This window comes from Lutjanus erythropterus, chromosome 7 (assembly GCF_056507025.1).
Source record: "Lutjanus erythropterus isolate fLutEry1 chromosome 7, fLutEry1.hap2, whole genome shotgun sequence".
NCBI lineage: Eukaryota > Metazoa > Chordata > Actinopteri > Lutjaniformes > Lutjanidae > Lutjanus > Lutjanus erythropterus.
Window position 1 is genome coordinate 16,922,458 of NC_139323.1, and position 22,089 is coordinate 16,944,546.

General features: G+C 41.4%; 1 protein-coding gene across 2 annotated transcripts in view; it reads right to left on the reverse strand.

Annotated features, from left to right (window-relative positions):
* ssbp4 (single stranded DNA binding protein 4) overlaps window positions 1-22,089 on the reverse strand; it is a 120,486-nt gene that overhangs the window by 22,434 nt on the left and 75,963 nt on the right. For both annotated transcript variants that reach the window (XM_084722962.1, XM_084722964.1), the window contains exon 5: window positions 6,771-6,860. In XM_084722962.1, the coding sequence (XP_084579088.1) occupies window positions 6,771-6,860 (90 nt within the window). The remainder of the gene's footprint in view (window positions 1-6,770; window positions 6,861-22,089) is intronic.

The window sequence follows — 22,089 nt, forward strand, 5'->3', positions numbered from 1 at the left end:
CAATGGGTTTTAGTTCAGGCAGAAGTGAAAAGTTTTACCTGTACACTCTCATCTGGCTCCCTTAGGATCTGTCTTTTTTTGAATCTTCTCTTCACAGCACTCTTTCGGATACGGTAGAAAACGAGATAAAAATGTTTCATCTGGCTTTTTATACACAATCTGTTGCCGTCTTTTGTCCAGTGGTCAAATAAAAAGTCAAACTCTTCACAGAAAAAAAGGAAACTAGGGATAGAAATTGATATGATTTTATTGATGACAATGCCTGTATCAACTCTGCTATTTGTATGTTTCTTTATTGAATTCATTGTGGATTTCTGATAAATTTCCTGTGTGGCCTACACAGGTTTTAGGCATCAATACAACGGTTTTATTATCTTTAAGCAGTGGCGCTCGTGTGTGGAGTGTTGAATAAATGGCATTCCTGGAATTTAAAGGAACTATATGGAAGACTCTGATGAGTACTGCGGCTTAAATAGCGAGTCGGAGCCGGAAATGGTGTCTTAAACGGGTTGAATCCCTATTTAATTTACAATCTGTCTGAAGTGACGTGGGCAACTTTCAGAAAAAAACATGCTGGCATCAATAAACAGAACTGATACACTCTGAGGCTATGACTCCGATGGATCTGACTAGAGCTGCAATTAGTTGTCATTTTTCAAGCAAAATTCTGCTTCCAGCTACTTAAATGTGAGGATTTGCTGCTTTTCTTTTTCATTTATGATAGAAAATGAAGAGTATTTTAGTTTTAGTGTGTTGGTTAGACAAAATAGGCAATTAAAAAGATGTTACTTTGGGCTTTGAGAAATTATTCAGAGCCTTTTTCACAATTTTTGATGTTTTATAGACTGGACAATTAATCGATTAATCACAAAATATTCAACAGATTAATCCGCAATTAATATAATCATTAGTTGCAGCCCTGGATTGGACAATTTGAAACTGTTCTCTACTTGAACTCTCGATTCCTATCCATAAAACCCACTGAACAACGTTATGACTACCTTGTCTCTCAGGATCTAAACCAACAGTCTACATTGTCCAACAGAGGACCAACACTGACCCCAACCAAACACTGAGATTTGACATTCGACCCTTTGCAGATAACAAACAATACCTGAGCCTCCGTTCTCCAACCACCTCTGCAGGATTTTCAGTCTCCCGTTCACATTTTAAAACACTTCACCTTATTTATCTGCATCTTTGTAGTACGACTGACCAGAATGAACCCTGAGATCAGTGTTACCTTTGATAAATAAATTACTCAGAGCAGATGTCTCCCTAATTCACCATGTGCCTGCCATGTGTCAGCTTTGAACAGGTTCTTAAAATTTGTCTTTGATACCTGGGTTGCTTGTTCTTAAATGTGTAATCAAACCTAATCCTCTTGTTGTGCTTTTTGGTGTTGTCCCTGAAGAGCCGCAATTACCTGCAGTAAAAAACACACTGCCCTTGACTTCGGATCCCCCCTTTTTTTGGCAAGAGGAGCCATTCCAGTTCAGTAGAAAGAGGCTGCCCCACCCTAACTGGTTTACAGACGTAATGGAGCGTATTAAGTTTTCGAGTACCTGACGTACCACATGTAGATGAGAGAATAAGGTCAACAAAGAGGGATTTCTGGGGCATTATTTGACAGATGGACCATATAAATCTCTAAAGAGCACATTTTTATCTAATTTGCTTTCCCCTGGATAGAAGCCCAACACTCTTATTTATGCCGGTTTCTTCCAGATTTTGTCTCCGTTTCTCATTATTCAGTCCAGTTGTCTATACATCTGCTCCATGCTTGTGTGCATTATGAAAACTGTGCAGTAAATCTTAACACTTTCCTGATATATTTCATTTCTAGCCATGGAGCAGCAGATGGGAGGTGAATCCATCAACTGTCCACTATTGTAGTCAGCTGTCATTTTTGCGATCACACATCTCTGAAGTCCAATAAAAAAAAAAAGAAAACATTTTGAAAGACTTTCCTGACGTCTCACTGTCCTCTCCTCTCTTCCACTCCTCTCTGCTGCTTTCTTTTGCTCCTCCTCCTCCCTGTCATTAACTCTGTCTCTCCTCTCAGCCTCTCCTCTCTCTTTCTTTCCCCCCCATCATCTCCCCCTTGCTTGTCCTCCCCAGAGGGCCATGATGCAGCAGCGTTGGACTTTCGCTGAGAGGAAAGAAGAATTATAGTATATAGTATATAGAGAGAGATCGTAACAGCATCTCTCTGTTATTTTTGCCACTTTTTCCTTTTCTCCTACTTCCTGAAGCATGGCTCCTCCTACAGCTACAGATTAAAAGGTTAGTTTGAATTGTTTGATGTAGGGTTGTATGAGGTATTTATCCATAGTCATTGTATTAGCTGCAGGAGATGCTGCTCAGTACTAAGTATTTTAACCAAATAAGGCCAGTCTACAAAGTCAATATCAGTTTAAGTGTACGCTATATTTAGAATATTTTTGCCACTTTACTTTAGCGTCAGACAGGCCAAGTATTGCTCTCTCCAAACCAACCAAACTCCATAGGCAAAATCAGCAATTCTACCCAGCAGAAGACATCTTCCACTACCTTGATCAGTGAGTTTGTTTGAGTTATTGTGTGACTTCTGAGTTTAAAAAGGGTAGTTTGGATTCACCGAGATCACACAGTAATGCAAACAAACTAACTGATTGAAGCAGAGGTAGCCCAGCAACTCCTGTGTTCTGCAAGATAAAATTACAGATTTCACCTATGGAGTTTGGTTGATTTGGAGAGAATGATATTTAGCGCATGTAACAGCCATTTTCCATCATAAAAGGCAGTCTGATGCCAAAGTAAAGCAGTGAAAATATTCAAAATATAGTGTACACTTACACTGATAATGATTTTTTTTTAGCTGGCTAAAATATATTTTAATGCTGACCCTGTCTGCAGCTGTTCATTGCTTAGCTTCTGTAATGGTGCCCTTCTCTGCTTTACCAGACTGTGAGTGTGCCGATCAGCATCTACTGTAGTTAATACACTAACTATTGATAAGTACCTCATACATCCTAACTTTAAATAATCCAAACTATCCCTTTAAGTGAGCATGGGAGCAGACCCCCTCCTCCTCCATCTCCATTTTCCTCCTCTGTCCCTCCTTTGCCCCTCATCCCTCTCTCCAAGGACCACAGCCAATAACAGTGTTGGGGTCACCTATGTTAATTACCCAGCCAGTGCAACTGGGAAAAAATTCTGCAAAACACACAACACACACACAGATAGAGCGCACGTGAATGCTTCACACACACAACGGAGTCGGTGAGTAAGCATGTGTCACTGAAGCAGTGTGTGTGAGAGCGAGAAAATAATAGTTTCAAAGACAAGGGAAATGGAGAGAGTGAGGAAATGTCAGGGAGGAGGATGCCAGGCGTATGAAGGAGAGAGGAGAGGGAAAAGGGGGCGAGGAGAAGTTAAGACCCCGAGTTGAAGTGAGGAATGACTAAAGCACAGAGAAAATTCTGTTTTAGTAGATACAATCCTTTCACAATTCAAAAACATAATCAACAAAATTTGAGTTTTGAGTCTGCAAACATGGACTGACCTCTAGTCTAACTGAGATGAAAAACATGAGTAAAATCTGAACTATATGCAGGAGGGAGAGCTAAAAAAATCTGCTTCCCCTTCACCTGAATGAATAAATGAACTGCAGAAAACTCAGTAGCCTGCACTTTCTGTGCCGACCGCAACCATTAGTTCACCAGGGAGTGAATGTCAGCTACCTGAGCAGTGTGTGTGGTTTTAGCTCTAGCTCTAGTTGAAAGATGCCATATGGACACGCTACAACTGATTTAAATACGCTGCTGTTCTGGCAACGTCGTCTGCTTGATTTACGGAGAGCTGATGTAAAGTTCGGAGAGGTGCAGAGAACATTTTGTGTTATGCAAAGCCTCTATTCACACTTTATTTTTTTTTTTTGTTTTCTTCACCTTTGCCTGCTTTGCTCCTCTGATTAGCTGAGCTAAGCAAAGAGAAGAGAAGGGAGTGGATATTGCTCTCCCCTCTGCCCAACCTGTCTGTCTATCGGCCTGTCTGCCTGCCTGTCTGTCTGTCTGACATGCACACAGGCTCTATTTATGGAAAGCAATGTCACTCATGCAACACCATCAGATAGCTTTCTCCCTGGCCTGCTCACTGCTCATACATCATTAACATTCTCCATGACCCCAGCACGCGCGCGCGCACACACACACACACACACACACACACACACACACACACACACACACACACACACATGACATGCTGCCAATCAACCAGTACAAGACAACACAGTCAAATGGCGATACAGTTCCACACTGTATGTATTTACATGTCAGGCACACTAAACCACCAGTAGGAGCACATTTACAATGAGAAGCATAATGGAATACTTTATTTATTTACTCTGCACTTTTATTAATAAAAACTTTGACCTGGTATTAGAGATACAATTACTTTCAATTAATCCACTCATTATTTTTTCAATTCAGTAAAACATGTACCAGAGGCAGAACAGAGAAAGTAGCAAATCCTCACATTTATGACGGTGGAACAAAAATCCTTGGCACTTTTGCTTCATAAATAAACTACAAGGGATGAACAGATTATCAAAATAGTTTTCTCTTGATAAACTGATTAAGCAACAGATTATTTCAACACTAAGTGATATTTTTAACTGTTTGTCATCACACTAAAAGTAACAGATTTAGACATTTTTGAAAAATGCTCTTATTTGCTTTCTTGCACTTCTTGAGTTAGATACGAAGATAGATACCATCTGGGTAAATATGTAACTACGGTCAATAGTTGGTTAGCTTAGCTTAGCATGAAGATTGGAAATGGGAAAGTAGTTAGCCTGGCAGTCCAAAGGCAACAAACTCTGCCTATAGTAGCAGCACATCTAAAGATATCTAATAAAGTCCTGTAGGGATGACATATTTTTATACGCCAACCATAAAGTCAGCATCACTCTGGTTCCGTCCACAGAAAAAACTAATATGATTTTTCCACTGGATTTCGGATCGGTGCAGAAAATAATCTCTGTGGTGAACAAAAGTTTATGATACTGACAAGCTTTGTCCAGCAAGATAATCCTCACAAATGAACACCACCTTTCTGATATTTGAAAGCAAAAAGCTAAAAAAATGAAAATGAACTACACCACAGTCGCATGACTCATCAAGTGACATGTTTTTGGAGCGATGATGTTTAATGTCCCTGACAACCTCTGTAGTCTCATTGTCACTTGTTAACAACTGCCTTTCTAGTAAAAGACTAGTAAAAGCTTCAAAACTCATGAGTGGGGTATTTTATGTTGTAGAGCAAAACATGAAAATATCTTAAGCTTGTGTGAACCACAGACCTAATTTCAGGCTGACTTCCAGACAAGGGAACCAGAAGTGCTAATATTCTCACACATTTCTAGGTTCTAGGATCCATTCTTGCAGCACTCTATTCACATGTCATGTCTCATTTGGTTAGCATAGCTGAAGATATGAAAGAAGAAGTATATAAAAAAAACAATGCTGTGTTTTTCTACTTCTGTTTTTCCACATATTAAACAAACAAGATATAACTTTTAATGTTATTTTAAGAGATACTAATAGACACAATTTGTTACCTATGGACAGAGCCATTCTTTATGCTAAGCTAAGCTAACTGGCTACTGGCTGTACCTTCATCTTTGCCAGTGATATCAATCTTCTTAATTAACTTCCAGCTAGAAACGTGTTGAACGAGCCTATCAAAAGCTCTTATCCAGAGAAAGACGGGTGTCACAGGTGTACAGTCTCGTTCAAGGACACCTGAGCAGGATGAACGGGAGCTGAAATGAAAGTGGACCCTCTTGGTTACGGGACAGTCTGCCTGTCCTGCCCATAAAAAAGAGATGGAGACAGATTTCTTCCTTTACTTTCATAAAAATGTAACTGCTCCCAAAGCTTGGACCGGTAATAATATGACATGACAAAATCTAATATTTGCAGGTGATTTTTATGTGCAACTTCTTCTTCACTTAAACAACTGTCTTGATAGTAATATAATTTTTTAGATGTACTCTAAGTCACCTAGCAGTTTTAGGTGAATACAGTTTTCCAGTTATCTTTGTCACCTCTGCCATTTCAGTGAATCTCTTTGAGTGTGCAGATATTTTGAGTGTTACTAGTTTAATGTGTGTCACAGTGTCAAATGAGGCTTGCGTGTGTGCATGTTTGCGTGTGAGAGAGACAGCAGAGAGTGATGGAAACAGAGCGACTGTGTGTGTGTGTGTGTGTGTGTGTGTGTGTGTGTGTGTGTGTGTGTGTGTGACCTCGTCAGCCTCAGAGACAGCCTTCAGAGAACAGTGATGACAGGAGGAATTAGTGAAGCAACACAAACCAGAGAAAATAGCCTCCTGTGCTCTCCTCTCCTCTCCTCAACCAAAAAAAAAACACTGTACCCGCATTTTCAGTCGCTCACTAAGGCAACATTTCATATTTGAGCAGATACAATTCGTCACAAAAACTCTCTTTAGGAGTTAGTTTATCCACAGCGTCGCACAGAGCAGCAGGAGTTAACAAGCCGAGCGTGGACATATGGGATGGAGGCAGAGAGACAGAGAAGGGAACACATCTGGACAGGGATTAGGACAGCTAAAGAGGCTAAAAAAGGAGGAGGAGACAGAAGGATAGGCTTAGCGATGGCGAGGGGATGGGATGGGAGGGGCAGGGGAGCAGTCGGGGGCGTACGATGGGTGAAGGTGGGGGTGGGTGAAGGGATGAAGTCAGCGAGAAAGTTCTCTCTCTTACTTGAAAGAAGCCCGGGGGCATGGGTCCTCCCGGCATGCCATCGTTGGGAGGCATGTTGCCCATCACTGGACTGGGAGCAGCGGCCGCACTCTGAAAAAAAAACAAAACAGGAGAAAACACAGTTTACTCTCAGTATTCATGTTCAGGACAATCAACAAGGTGTTAAAATAATCATGCTAACTGAAAATAATGGAAACAGAGATACGGCGTGCAGAAATTATTTGCCACAAAACTTTCAGCCCTGATTACGCTCACTGAATTTCTGGACACAAATGGAGCAATTACCGATAACTGATGAAGATATGATTCTTTAGTCACAGTGATAAATTGCTTGATGAAAGGCGCAAGGCTATCTTGTCAAGATGCAGATAGTTTAGGAGGAACATTAAGGCTTCAGTGTACTTCCAGTGGACTGTGGTTTGTACAACCATGATGCACCGTCTGACCACAACAGACAGCCTTTTCAATCCTTTTCAGAACTAGCTGAACTTGAAAATGTGGCAAGAAGCTGTCAGCTGTGAAGAGGGGCAGAATCATGAACAGGAAGAGACATAAAATTTCACAACTCCTGTTACTTTCTCCATAACAACAGGGACAAACTGTTTTCAGATGGACTTCATTGGGCTGTAAAAAATCCATTCCTCTTTAGCTTCCTCTTTTTGTTGGTCAGATCCAAACTGACCAACAAAAACTACGTGCAAACTGTACATGTACACAATGTCTGACTGAACAATAACATTCCTCCATGTCCAACCTCAACACTTCCTGCAACTGTTTCAAATTAAAAGCCTTCAGTAGTGCCTCCATGGCAGACTAGGGATCAAATGTGCAAGTTTTGATACCCAAAACAATATCTTTTTCAGTACTTTAAAGGCACACTAAAACAATGTATAGACTCACTTATAATCCACTAGAAGTCTGTGGTGGTGACTCTGCCCTCTGCTTTTATTTTCTTATTTTCTCTTAGGAAGGAAGTTTCTAGGCCTTTGAGAAGTGGCATGTTGCCCCCAGCCAATATCAGTGCAGAGGCTAAGAGGTCATGGCTCTATAAAAATGAAATGACTGACGAATACATCACACTGTCTGTCTCTCTCCTCTGCTCTCTGTCTGTGAGAGCAGCAGAGGGAGATCCACACATACACAAACACACAGGCAGACTAGACTGGACATGGCAACAGGATGGTGGTTTGCTTCAGCTGCAATTTACACAAAATCTGATGTTGTACAGAAGTGTGGCTGTGTTTATTTGTGCTTTACAATATAACCAATGTGAAACAATAAAAAAATTTGGCGACGAGGGGCCACCTTTGAATGGTGTGTTTACAAATAGCAATCGACAAATCCTGCATATTCTACAAAACTCTTTTTTCATACATTAAAATATGCCAATCATCTTATTTGATCATTTTTCTTTTCCAAGTCACAAGAATAAGAATCCGATTTTCTTTCTGTTAAAGTATTGACATTCTTCATCCAGCACACTCCCATCCTTTGGTGTGTGATTAATATTATAACATTGTTTTAATCACACTCCATATTGATGAATAATATAAAAAATCATAAATCAGTACCACAGTCTTGATTTATACAGAACAGCTTTATCCCTGCATGCAACCCCAGTTTGAACATGGCCCCCAAATATGTTTCTGGTAATATTTCCTTCATCTTTGCTCGCAATCATAATGATTTTCAACATTTGGGAGAAGACAGATGTGACTCTCACTGCTCTGGTTTCCTTCTGAGGCAGCGAGGCTGACAGTTGGTGTTTGGTCATGACTGTTTTGTCTGAGCCCGCGCGATTAGAGCAAGAAACGAAGAAATTATGCAGAAAACAAATTTTCTGCGTGGAGACATTCGTGAGTTACGGGACGGTCCAATATTGTGGAAGAGGGATTTTAAAGCTACAAGCAGCCCTGATTACATACTGGTACAATGTCAGTGACTGGGAAAGACTACCTTAACCAGGTAAGTCTGGTCACCTAAAAGTACCATACCTGCACAGGTGGCAGATCAGAGAATTGCTCATACAATAAATTATTTTGTTGATTATACTGGAGGATAATTGTAGCTGTAATTTTGCTAATAATATCACTTTTTTTAATTTCATTAAGTCTGTCAGGTACAATTATAGATTATCAACACAATCTACACACACACACACACACACACACACACAGAGCGCTCTCCTCCAGCCCCTCCCCCCGCTGTAACTAGAGCTTCACTCACTTCCAGAGCAAACAATCCCTCCATCCCTCGGCTGACCCACACGGCCCAGACACTAACTAACAGGCCCCGGGGCCATGAGGCAGGACACACAGGCGCACACACACATACGAACACACTGCGCTGGTAAGAGGGTGTGAATCTGTGGGACTTACAGAGTGTGGACATGGACAGATCCACAGGAGTCAGACACAAGCAGAGAGTGGACAGTTAAACAGACGGCGCTGGCAAACAAGAGAGACGGAGCGCGGGAGAAGAAGAGACAGAGGGACGTCTCAGAGGGAATCTCTTGGCACTTGGGATTATAATCAAAAAATCAAAATTTATGATGTCAATATATGATTTATTTTTTCTTACAGTGACTGCTTGCTACTTTTGCAGTGATCCATAATTAGTTTAGTCTAGACACATGCAGTGTGACTCTTGTCTGAGTCCCTTTTTTCCTCAACTTCATAGAAGCCACAACGCTTCCAGCTTTTCAGCCAAGAGGTGCTGGACGGATTGCATCCATCTGCAGCTTCTCATGCTCAGCCATCCTCACCAAAACTGAAGGAGTAGCCTGGTTCTGAATGTAAACACGACGCACACGACACATTTCACCATCTAGTAGGTTCATTCAGAAGGAACATACAACCATGGTCTTACAAAATTGTTACAGGTGATCATAATGACTTTTCTGTGTATAATCTTTCAAGAAAGAATTTCAGTACATCTAAGAATCTATTTATTCCACCACACCTAGCACTTTATACAGTTTATCAATTCCTCCCAGCCTCAACAGCAGACAAGCATTTAAGAGTAACCAAACCAGGAAGTAAATGAGTTATCCTGCTTCCAGTGCCCCCAAGATCACAAAGTTATTTATCCCACAAAACAGAGGCAACATAATACATAAATCAACAATAGATTTGGGTTAACCTGAAGATTAACCCCACTGATATGAGGTGTATGCATAGATTTCCTGCTGGTCTAAGATATGTTTGAAGTGGTCGCAGCATTTGCTGCCCGATTCTTACTGGGGACGCTGGTTGTAAGTCATCTCTCCCGCGAGTTTCTTATCTCAAGTGCTCACTATCAAATGAGGGCAAAAAGTGCCAAATAATATCTTAGGAAGAGACGTCCCAGTGGACGTTTTTACAATTCCACTCGTTTCCTAGTAACTGAGATCCAACCCAGGGCCAGACTTGGGCTCCATCAACATTATATTCAGGCTTAAAAGATCAGATTCTGTTTTGCTGTTGCTTTTCTTAAATCTGCATCAGTGTGTGTAGACCCATTATCAGCTCTGATCACAATCATAGTCATTAGAAGATAAAAATGTCTTTTTTGAGTAAAGATTAGTGTGAACTGTGAATTGCAAGAGGAAAACTGAAATGTTTTGCCCCCTTTCAAATGGCTTGTTAGGTGGTGTTCTCTCTCTGTTTGGGTCTGTTGGGGTCGTTTTGGGTCGAGTCTAATCATCCTGTTCTATATTTGGATGTGGTCTGACTCTCCCCAGATCCAGGGCGCGAAATTAACTTTTTTTTGTCCAACAGCCAAATGGCGAGTGAATGTTTTAATTTACCAGCTACTCAATAGATTACCATTGTTTCTTTTGGCTGGTGAGTGAAGCAAATCTACCCACCACTTGCATATTGGCTGGTGGCTGGTGCTAATTTTGTGTCCTGTGCTTGGATCCCATGGAGTCTCTTTAAAAGGAAACAGGCAGGTTTTTCAGCGGTCCATCTCAGATTGTGTCCAAATTTTAGAATGAAGACCTCTATGGCAGAATTAATAAATTAGTTTGATGGATGGAGCAACTTTATGAATCCCCTAAAAAATATATCAAATGGAGGTATTTGTTCAAAAATATGGTGATATTTGATTTTTTCAACATCACTCAGCCCTATCTGTTGAGTGATTCTCAACCTGGGGGTCAGGACCCCCCAAGGCTATTGCAAGATAATTTCTGGAGGTCACACGATGGTTGTGGTAAATAAAATAAAATCATATATTTTGGCAAGCGGCACAGAATTGGCAGCCAGGAAGCAGCTTGCAGCAACATCAGCCCCTTAAAGGCATTCAAAACACTCAAAAATATACAAAACACAGCTGTCCTCAAGAAATGTTAATGGTTAAAAACCAACTAGTACAACATAAACCACTATGTTCAGAATAGAACAAAAAGTAATATTTGCATTTCGCTCAGTCAGGAAGCATGATGGCTGTATTTTAGACTGGAGAATGTTATTACATCACGGTACTTGTACCAGTGATATAATGTGAGTTTGGCTGCTTTCATCTATACAGTAATTCCTGAAAAGTCTTGGGACGGAACAAACCTGATCTTTCTTAGGCATTGTGACTTGATAAGGTTGAGAACCACTGATTTATGTACAGCAAGGCATCATATTCTATAAGATCATCATATGTTTACACAATTTGAGGATTTCTAGCATGTTATTTGTTATAAAAAGGGTATATTGAGATGTATGTTGTATTGCAGAATAACCTAAAAATGCTGAGATATTATTTCCAAGATACCTCTGACTTTGCAGCGCCTCATAAAGTGTACAGTGCGAGCTGTGATTGAACAATGGGACAGCAAAAATAGACTAAATGCAGTATATTATACATACACACACACACACACACACACACACACACACACACACACACACATACAGAGTTAACCAGCTGCGGTGTATTGGGGAGCATTATCTCCTAAGGAGAGAAAGAAAAAGAGAAAAGAAGGATAGAAATGAAAATGAGAAAGGGAAGAGCAGAGGCCAGAGGTAGCTGGATGAACGGCAGGGCATCTCAGGGAGTGAGAGAGAGAAGGAAGAGTGAATGGAAGTGGTGCTGGCATGTAAGTATGTGTGGCGAGTGTGTGTGTGTGTGTGTGTGTGTGTGTGTGTGTGTGTGTGTGTGTGTGTGTGTGTGTGTGTGTGGCTGCCTGCCTCAACCAGCCAACGAGGCTCCACAGTACTCAGGTGAAGCAGCAGCAAAAGGCCCCTTCTCCTAGTTGCCATGACAACCCCGACCTCAGCTCCTGCTCTCCAGTGCCCATTAAAACCCTCAGGCCGTCAATCATCAGCATGGCCAGGGAGCAGAGAGGGAGGGAGGGAGGGAGGGAGGGACAGAGAGAGGAGAGAGAGAGAAAAAAAAAGAAGAGAAAGAAGGAAAGAAGAAGAAGAAACAGAGATGGAGTTTAAAGCAGCCTGTGGCTTTTGATAGCTGCCCTGTTTGCCACTATCTCCCTCTTTTTCACTCTGCACACAAACAAACCTGATACACAGCAGCACCTGAACACTGTTAACTCCTCACACACACACACACACACACACACACACACACACACGTCACACTCCTCTGTCTGTCTCACTCTCTCCCCACCTCCATAAAACCATTCAAGCTGCATTTCATGACATTATCTTCATTCCTTTTTAAACACTCATACTCGCTCGTCCATTCAGCACCCAGTTTTAACTAATGATCCTGCTTTTTCGCAACATCTTCAGTCTTAATTCTGCATCCATCCATACCTCCTCCTCCATATTGGAAGAAGAGCTTCCAGATCAATTAAGCGTTCAATATTTTCGAAATTTAAAGCTCTCTGTTCATTAATTCTCTTTTCCAGGGTGTTCTCTGTGTGTGGCTCTGATCTGAGGATATTTCAGTTTATATTTGTGTTTTTGAGGGAAACATACCCTTTTTTTCCTACTCGCTCAGGGAGGGACAAACTCACTGATGCCTCTCTTAAAGGTGAAAGCCCCTGAATGCCTGGGAGATCAGAGAATAACCTGTTTAAAGGAGTAGTTCAACATTTTGGGAATGACGCTAAATTGCTTTTTGCTGAGACTTAGGTAAAAATGTTGATGCCCTACTAATGTCAGTAGGGTAAATATGAAGCTACAGCCAGCAGCAGGTTAGCTTAACTTAGCATAAAGACTGAAAACTGGAGGAAACAGCTAGCCCGGTGACAAAATCCACCAACCAGCACCTCTAAAGCCTAAAATTTAACACGTTAAATTATTTAATTCTTAAAGCACGACTCCATCTATTCTCTTTTCAGGGTTTTTCAAACGGAAATTCCCATTCAGCCATTACAAAAAAGTAGTGATGTTGCTGATGCCCTCTCCTCTCTTTACATAGGGGATTTATATGTAGCAACATCATCCTGCAGAAACCTACTTCAGGTCACCTAGAAAACGTTTTTAGACTTGGGAAAATTCTTTTGATGCTAAAACATACAGACTTTGACCAAAATTTTATTATTTGGATTTGAAAACACAACTTGCCCTTAAAAAAAAGAGTAGAAATGACAAACTACAGGCCAAAAAAACAAAAAACAAAATCTCATCAAAATCTCATAAAACCACAATTTGTCTTTTTTTGGGTTTGTATTAAACAAATAAGATGTAATATGTTGATTACTGAGCTTTAGAGCCACTGATAATTGAATTTTATTAGCTTCGGACAGAGCCAGGCTAGCTGTTTCCCCCAGTTTCCAGTCTTTATGCTAAGCTAAGCTAACTTCTGCTTCCTGTAGCTAGTTATTTACGGTACAGACGTAAGGGTGGGTATCAATCTTCTCGTCTAAGTCTTGTCAAGCAAGCAAATAAGCATATTTCCTAACAACATCAAACCGTTCCATTAAGGATTGGGAACTGAACCTACTACTCTTTGAAACTTTGCTATTGATTGATATTGATTTGCATGGCACGTGTAACTGAACTACAGTTTTTATGTTAATGAAATCATTCATGTAACTATAATATGGCTGCTTTATTAAAAATGCATCTGTTCTTCCAAAAACCAAAACAAAAGATAGAAAAGGTGAGGTTGTTTGATAGTCAGGGTCATTTCATGTTCACTAAAAGAGGCGAATCTCACAAATCGACATACTGAAACTAAGCAGAGACATTAAAAAGGCATCTCTGAGTTTCTTCTCTCTGAGTAAATGAGAAAGAACAGTGATTCTGTATCATCGGGCATGTATTTGATCATTTCCTCAAACAGAAGGGGTCTTCTCCCCTTTTGCCCCCCGGTTGTGATCCTCTTTAGCTCTGCGGCGGAGGCTGGCCGGTTAGCTGGCTGGCTGGATGGCCCACAGACAGTGAGTGAGCTGCTCTATCTGTCCGGTGATCAGACCTCAGCTTCCAGGGGGTAATGGATCTGCTGTTATCTGGGTCCAGACAAGCAGGCCAACACACTGCTACCTGCTGGCCACAACAACACTGATACCGACCTGTTAGTGCGAGTGTGTCTGTGAATACATGTGTGTGTGTGTGTGTGTGAGAGCCTGCGTGTGTTTTGTGAGGGCTCACATGACCTTCCTGGATTGACCGTGCAGTCTTCAGCGACCTGCATGCACATTCCCTCCATCCCAAACACAGTAACGTGTTCACAAACACATAAAAATGTTAAAAGTCCATACTGCCCTCAGGCTCTGAACACAAAGTTTTCACACACACACACACACACACACACACACACACACACACACACACACACACACACACACACACACACACAGACCAGTCCAACTCTTCTATGAGCGTACATTATTCACTCAAGGGCTCACTGTGTCTCTCTCATTCCTCTGTTTATATCTGCTGCACTCTCTTTTTTCTTCTCTCTCATTCTTTGCTACACACAAAAACCTGTGAATACTGCTGAAGAAGTAGACGGATTGAAGTTGTTAATGTAAAGAACTTATCTTTGGGTGCAAAGAAAGACTGATACTTCAGGTAAAACTGAGATCCATGCAGACATAAACAGGGATGTGTATGTATGGATGTGTTCATGCATGAATGGATACTGTCTGTTCATGCAGTGTTAATTTTGTCAACAAAGTGATGCCGCAGTAACTCATTTGGTAGAGTGTGCGCCCCATGTACAGATGCTATATGTCCTCAGCAGCAGCCATGGGTTCAATTCCAGCCAGTGTCCCTTTGGTACATGTCTTTCTCACACTTTCTCCCTTATTTCCTATCAAATAAAGGCTAAAAAAACCCAAGAAATTGTCTTTTTTTTTTTCCAAAACAGAGTTCAACTAAGTGCAACATGACCAAGACCTTAGTAATAAGGAAATAAATATTGTCTGTGCCAGATAACCAATAATGAAGCATCAATTACAACTTATGCAGATTTTTTTTATATGTTATGAAAGAATGTGACACATTCTCAGCCTGTCACTCAACACAATTCAGGGTATGCGTACTAGTCATTAGAAATTTTACAGCCAGGAGAAATACTCAAAATTGATCACAGTATCACAGAACTATCTGAGAACTTTATGACTAAAACGCTGATTAAAATTAAAGTTTTGACTAAAATTAGACCAAGAGACTAGAAGTCCACTTACTAAATCTTGAAACAAAACACAAACAAAAGACTTTAATGTGTCTTTAACTAACTTCAGTTCAGTCAGTGACTAAGAGTGCGTTTACATCAGGGACCCGGGCCTGGATCCCAGTACACTTTTTAGTGTGAACACTTCGCAGCATACCACGGTTTGTTGATCCACGCCTGGGCCCACATCAAAAGGTGGTCTCAAGTACACTTCATGTGTACTCAAGTAAAGTTTGCATCAGGTGTGAAGGTGAGTTGTACCAAAACAATCAAGCCATTGGGGTCTTGCACTTGGCAGACATTTCTACACCATAGCAACAACATACACAAATGTTATGTAGATGATGATGTTGTGTGCTCAGGTACAGAACAACATCACTAATGGTATGAAGCAATTGTAAAAAGACTAAAACCAAATTAAAAAATTTGTATCGTTTCTGTGGCTCATGGACTGATTTGGAGATAACCTCCTGGCTTCATCTTGCCTGGTGCATCTCGGTAACCAAACTAGAAATTCCTCTCCTCCTCCTCACTGTCATCGCCATCACCCTTTCCTCTCAGCTCCCCCATTTGTCCTCCTGTCACAGCTCTCCTTCTCCTCAGCTTCGAGTGCTCCAATAACTCTGTCAGTGAAGTCAACTCTATAAAGATTAGCAGAGGAGAGGCAGGAGTGTGTAAGCAGGGCTGCCGGCCGACAGACGGGTCTAATCGATGGAAGACGGAGAGCTGCCGAGCTGCTCTGCTCTGCCAGGAACCCGACTCCCAGCCCTGCCACATGGAAATGCCCTCGATGGCAAACACGCACACACAACAGGTATGCAGCCAAATGTGCTCACACAGTGACTATGCATGGCAGCGTACCGTATATATTACACACACACATACACACACACACACACACACACACACACACACACACACACACACACACACACACACACACACACACGCCATTGCCTTCCCATAGCTCCGGCAGCTGTTATGTCAATCAGGTGAATTAATTACCGGTAAACAAATCTGCTTGGGATCCCCCCACAGAACACACATAAACACAAACAAACACACACACACACACACACACACACACACACACACACACACACGTCTCCCTCCTCCCTGCATCCCAAGCATCTCTCCCCAGCAGCAGGGCCCCAGGAGCCTGGAGCTGCCTCCCAGCTACCTAGGCACCGCTCGGAGCTGGGAGCCCAGAGGGAAGGCGCTGTGGCTGGGGGACGTCGCCAAGGCTCTCCCCCTGCTGCCCCGGAGCACCTGCCTTTACTCCCGCTGCTGCCTCTCAGGCTAACCAATCAACCTATGGCAATTCACACACACCACCTGACAGGAGAGACGACACTCTGGAGTGCAGGTTGCATAAACACACACACGTTTGTGCACACGCGTACTCACACAGACACCTGAGAAAAAACTTCTCTGAGAAGAAACAAACAAATGCAGAAACACAGACATTCCTGCCTCGTCTTAACATGATATTGATGTGGTGACTCTCTGTGGGCTGGATGGCAGCTGACAGTATGAAGGTAGGATCCATACCACATGACAGACAAAACAACCCCAAAATAAAGACAGAAAAACAAACTAAAAACACTGAGAGATAGACTGATAAAAGTCAACATAACATCAACATAAAAAGTTTAAATAAATCATACAGACTAACTAGTATGCAGACACATGCTATAATTACTACAGTCGCTGATGTACACTGACAATGATTTCACACAATCTGAGAGCGGCAGAGCCTGACGACTCTATTTCAAGTTTCTGTCCTCACTTAACCTTTCCATTTGCTAGATCTAGGGGATGATGGGAGAATGTGTTTCTTAATAGTGCAACTGAGCCCACCTCAAATGTTTTCGGCTGCATGCATAAATAACTTTGTGAGTCAAAATCATTAAAGACAAAATTATTATTATTTTTTAGAATTACTATTTTTTTTTTTTATCAATGCAATGATGGACCATTTCATTGGCCTAATTTCCAGATGGCCAATCCCTCATTGGTTGCAACCAACAGAAAAGGACGGTTAAAAAGACACTTTTCATTTCATCTCAACTTAAAAAAAAACACTGCTTAGAGCTCTGGGGAATTGTGATGGACAGTTAGCAGCATTTTCTCACACTTTACAGACAAATCAAATAATTGATTATTCAGAAAATAGTCTCTATATAGATAATAGAATAATCTTCAGTTGCAGCACAAGTACAACGACAAGACTGATAAACTACGAAATGTTAACAGGAAGGGTTCAACTCAACCCGACGTGAAGCTTTAGTGCTAAACTATAAGCTAAATGAAAGTGACACAAACATGCATAACTTGCAAAACACATACTGTACAGTATTGATGTTAAGTAATTTAGTAGGTGGCCTCCTGACATATACACACATACAGAAGCATAAACACACACACACACACCCGGAGGCCTTTATTGGCGGTGTCGGCAGATAATGACCAAAGGTTGGCGATGGCCTGCTGCTCGCTCTGGTGACCCTTTCTAACACAGGTCCCCCCTGCTGGCACTGCTCTTTAATTACACACACACACTCACACACACACAAACGCACATATACACATACACACACACATACTGATATGCAGCCCCCACCCCCTCCGCCCGTGGCCTTTCACTCCCTCATTAGGCAGTTGGTGTTGGGTGGAAAGCCACCAGAGAACCAGAGGACAGGGTGTCATGATGATGCTCGTCCACACACACACGCACACACACACAAATTGAATGAAAGAGGCAGACTTCCGCATGCACTCAAAGCTATATGCCTAATTGAAGATTATTAATGCTGCTAATTAGGGAATAATAGAATGCTTGGAGCTTGGAGACAAAACCTAATGTGAAGAATACCACAGAAGAAGAATGAAAGGTGTGTAAGCGTTTGTCTGAAGGGGAGGCTGGGCAGAGAGAGTCAGGGAAAAATGATTTTATCATGCTATATCTCCCCCCCTGTCCTCTGGAATAACTGGCTGGTGTCACGCTATCACGGCTCTTATTCACTGAGTCAGGACGAGGAGTCTGTATCCAGCGGGGCTTCATCTGACGCTCAGCTCTGCAGGTCAGAGAGCGCTGCAGATCAGGACGGAACAGGTAGATCATCCCCTGAAAGGCCACTTCATAGGTGATGGCACACTTAAACACTTTTGACACTGTAAAAAAGCTGTGACGCGTGCTTCCTGTCTGGATCTGTTTCATTGCCTTTTTCTACTGGGACAAATGTAAATAAATACTTGCAGGTGTAATACAGTAGTGCAGTAAGTGGCAAGTTCTTGTGTCAGTGCCTCAGAATCAGAGAGCAAGACTGTCCTTCATCAGCTGCCCCTTTACACCAACGTTTAAAGAGATAGCTCTGACAGATGCCGGTCATCATACCTCCAGTTTGGAGAAGCAGAAAGGAGCACCAGCATGGGAGCTAAGCAATATACATCACCTGAAAATGGCAAAACTCTGATGGCAAAATACAGCAGTGAAAATGTTCAAAATATAGCATAGACTTAATAATATTGAACCTTTAAGTGTTTTTTTGCCACTGACCCTGTCCACAGCAGTTCGCACTTCTCTCTGCTTCTCCTGACAGGGACAGTGCTGACCAGCTTTTACTGTAGGTAATACACTGATTATTGATAAGTGCCTCATATAAACCAACATCACATAATCTGAACTATCCCTTAAAATATCACACAGAGAGAGATGCATTAAAAAAGAAACACAGAGAAGTTCTGCTCAGCCTCTGTAGAACGCAGCCAAAAAGACATGTCGCATTTTGCCAGCCAGGCGCGATGCTTTACTCTTTCCACCTACACGTTCAGAAACCACAGCAGAAAATCAACAGGTTCACAGCCGCTCGCTGTCTGAGTTTTGTAGGATATAATTCCTGGAAATGTTGAGGGAAGGCTGGTACCACAAAAAGTATGTAAATTATAAACAATTCATCACCAAAAAAAGACGCACCAAACATCTCAGACTGCTGATAAATACAGCATTAGAGGATCCAACAGTGGAATTGTCCTTTAACAAATACTGTTGTAGTACATGTGCACACACACACACACACACACACACACACACGCTCAAGTACATGGAGTCACTCTCAGACGACCACATATCGGTGTGTCTGTATGAACTACACACAATGACATTTAGCGAGCAACACCGAGTGACATTTACATATCTGCAAATATTTATTTTCTGTAGGTTCAGACATCTACGGTCATGTTCATTTATTCATGTTCATACTAATGACATTCTGCATGTTTAAGTTACATACCTACATATTCTGCATTCACAATTTTACATATGAAATAATATTACTTTGAGGATTGTGTAATAATGAAAGAAAAGGGAAAGAAATATACTGTGACAATTAAAAAACAAGTTTTTTACAATGCGTGAGCACAGAGGAAAATGATAATCTGCAAAATGACTGTTCTCATTGAGCAACATCTTTGGAAATGATAATACACACAAACATTGGACAAAACACCAGAAATCATCGTGTTGGTGATTTTTTTGTAGTCATCTAAAACAAGCATGTTTTCATATGACAGATCTCAGAGTTTTGCACTCAACATGCAGCATTTCCTGTATGTGCACCAAATCTGCACATTTGCTGAAAATCAACAGCACCAACAGAAACGAGCATATGGAGAGAGGTGACACAAGCTAGGTACTATGAATGGTAAATGCTAATGAGTTGCTCTTTATGATAAGAAACTCTTTAAATTGAACTCTAAATTTAAAGGGATAGTGCAAATTATTTGAAGTGGGTTGTGTTGAAGTGGTTGAAATAAAAATTTTAAGTTGTTCAACCAGACTCCCTTTGTAAAAACAGTCATTTTATCATGCAAAACACAGGATTTGCTGGTCTACAGCTGCCTTGATGTGTTTGTTTGTGTTATTGTGACTCTGATGAATCCGAACTAAACTTTTACAACGCCGTAGTAACACAATAACACAAACAAACTAACCAATCAAGGCAGCAGTAGACCAGTAACTTCTGTGTTCTGTGAGGGAAAATTACTGATTTTACCTCTGGAGTTTGTTTGGTTTGTAGAGAGCGATATTTGGCTTATATAACAGTGGTTTCCCATCAGAAAGGGCTGTCTGATAGCAAGGTAAAACACTGAAAATATTGTAAATGTAATGTAAACTTCAAATGTTTTGAGTTTTTTAGGTGGGCCTTTTTTAGGTGGCTAAATTAGGGGCGTAACACACTGACAATTGATAAGTACCACAAAAAACCCAACTACTAATAATCCAAACTATCCCTTTAATGTCTCTGTGAACAGTTGTTTGCCAAAATGTTGCAGAATATTTATAATTTAAATGAATTTTTTACTCAAAAGTAAAAGCTTTATAGAAAGTTATATTTAAAGACTATAGAACAGTATAGAAAATATGAAACTGTATCTTTACAGACTGAATGATCCTGTCCATTAATTTTTGCTGCAGTTTATCTAACCTACAGACTCACTTTCACACTTGCTCCTGTTGGAATCTGTTGCAGCTCAAACTTTGCCAAGATTTAATAATATAACATAACACTTTATCAGCCAGACCTCCTACGGGACTATTAAAAATGAAAAGAGTCTCTGGCAACCTTGTTAGCAATATCTACCTCCTCCTTATTCTTTGGCATTCTTTCATATTCTCCCGCTCACTTCTCTTTTTTTTTTTTTTCCCTCTCTCTCGTTCTCATGTTATGCTCGCACAACTGGATTTTATTTCTGCAGAGCTGAGAAGGTGCAAGATGAAAAGGCGAGGGAAGTGGTGGTGCCGTATACTGTGAACATAGAAAATGGAAACAGGGAGAGAGAGCAGCCAGGGAGTTACAGTCGGGCTGTACACATTCCATAATGCCTAAAGCAACATGGTGGACCTGAAAAGCTGAAGTCAGACGTCTTAAGCTCGAAACAGTTAAAGAATTACCATATATTAGCCTGCATAATGTGGTAATAGAGAAAATGAGCTGAGTAAACACTGTGCTGGGGAGACAGAATAAGAGACATACTGAGAGAAAAAAACAGTCACAGCCTGCTACGACTGAATTTATTCTGTTTTACTGTAACAATAGGTGCACGCCTGCACATTTGACATTCAGACTAAATTCTCACCCCTCGTCCACTCTCACCGTCTGTGTGTCCAACACTTATGTTTAGCAACCAACAGAAACAGACCAGACATTTAAAACCATCTCACGCCAGTCTGATCCACTCACCCCATTTCTATTTTAGAGTAACCGTGTGTGTCTGTGCGTGTCTGTGTCTGTGTGTGTGTGTCTGTGTGTGTGTGTGTCGGACCAGGCAGGAAGAGGCATTCCCATAGGAGCAGTCCTCCTGAGTGCCAGACATTGGGGGGTTGGGTGTGTGAGACACACACTCACACACACAAACACACGCTCATACAGACACGCTACCAATTCCCATTTCACATCCCCGAGGCAGCACCATGTGGGCCAACTCCGCTTCGAAACTCACAAATGACGAGATCGGATTCAGACATTTCGATAAAAATAGAAATTCACACGAAGCTTTTACACTCGCAGTGATAGGGATTCTCATGTGTGTCATTGTGCGTCATCTCCTCTGTCATGCTAGCGTATACATTTTAAGAATCGCTAACACATGAAGACCAAACGCACTTCAGGAGGACTGAGCAGTCAGTAAACACAACAACATTCAACATTGGTTGCAGGCTAACTAAAAAGTTACCAAAATGTTGCATTGTTCGCTAGCT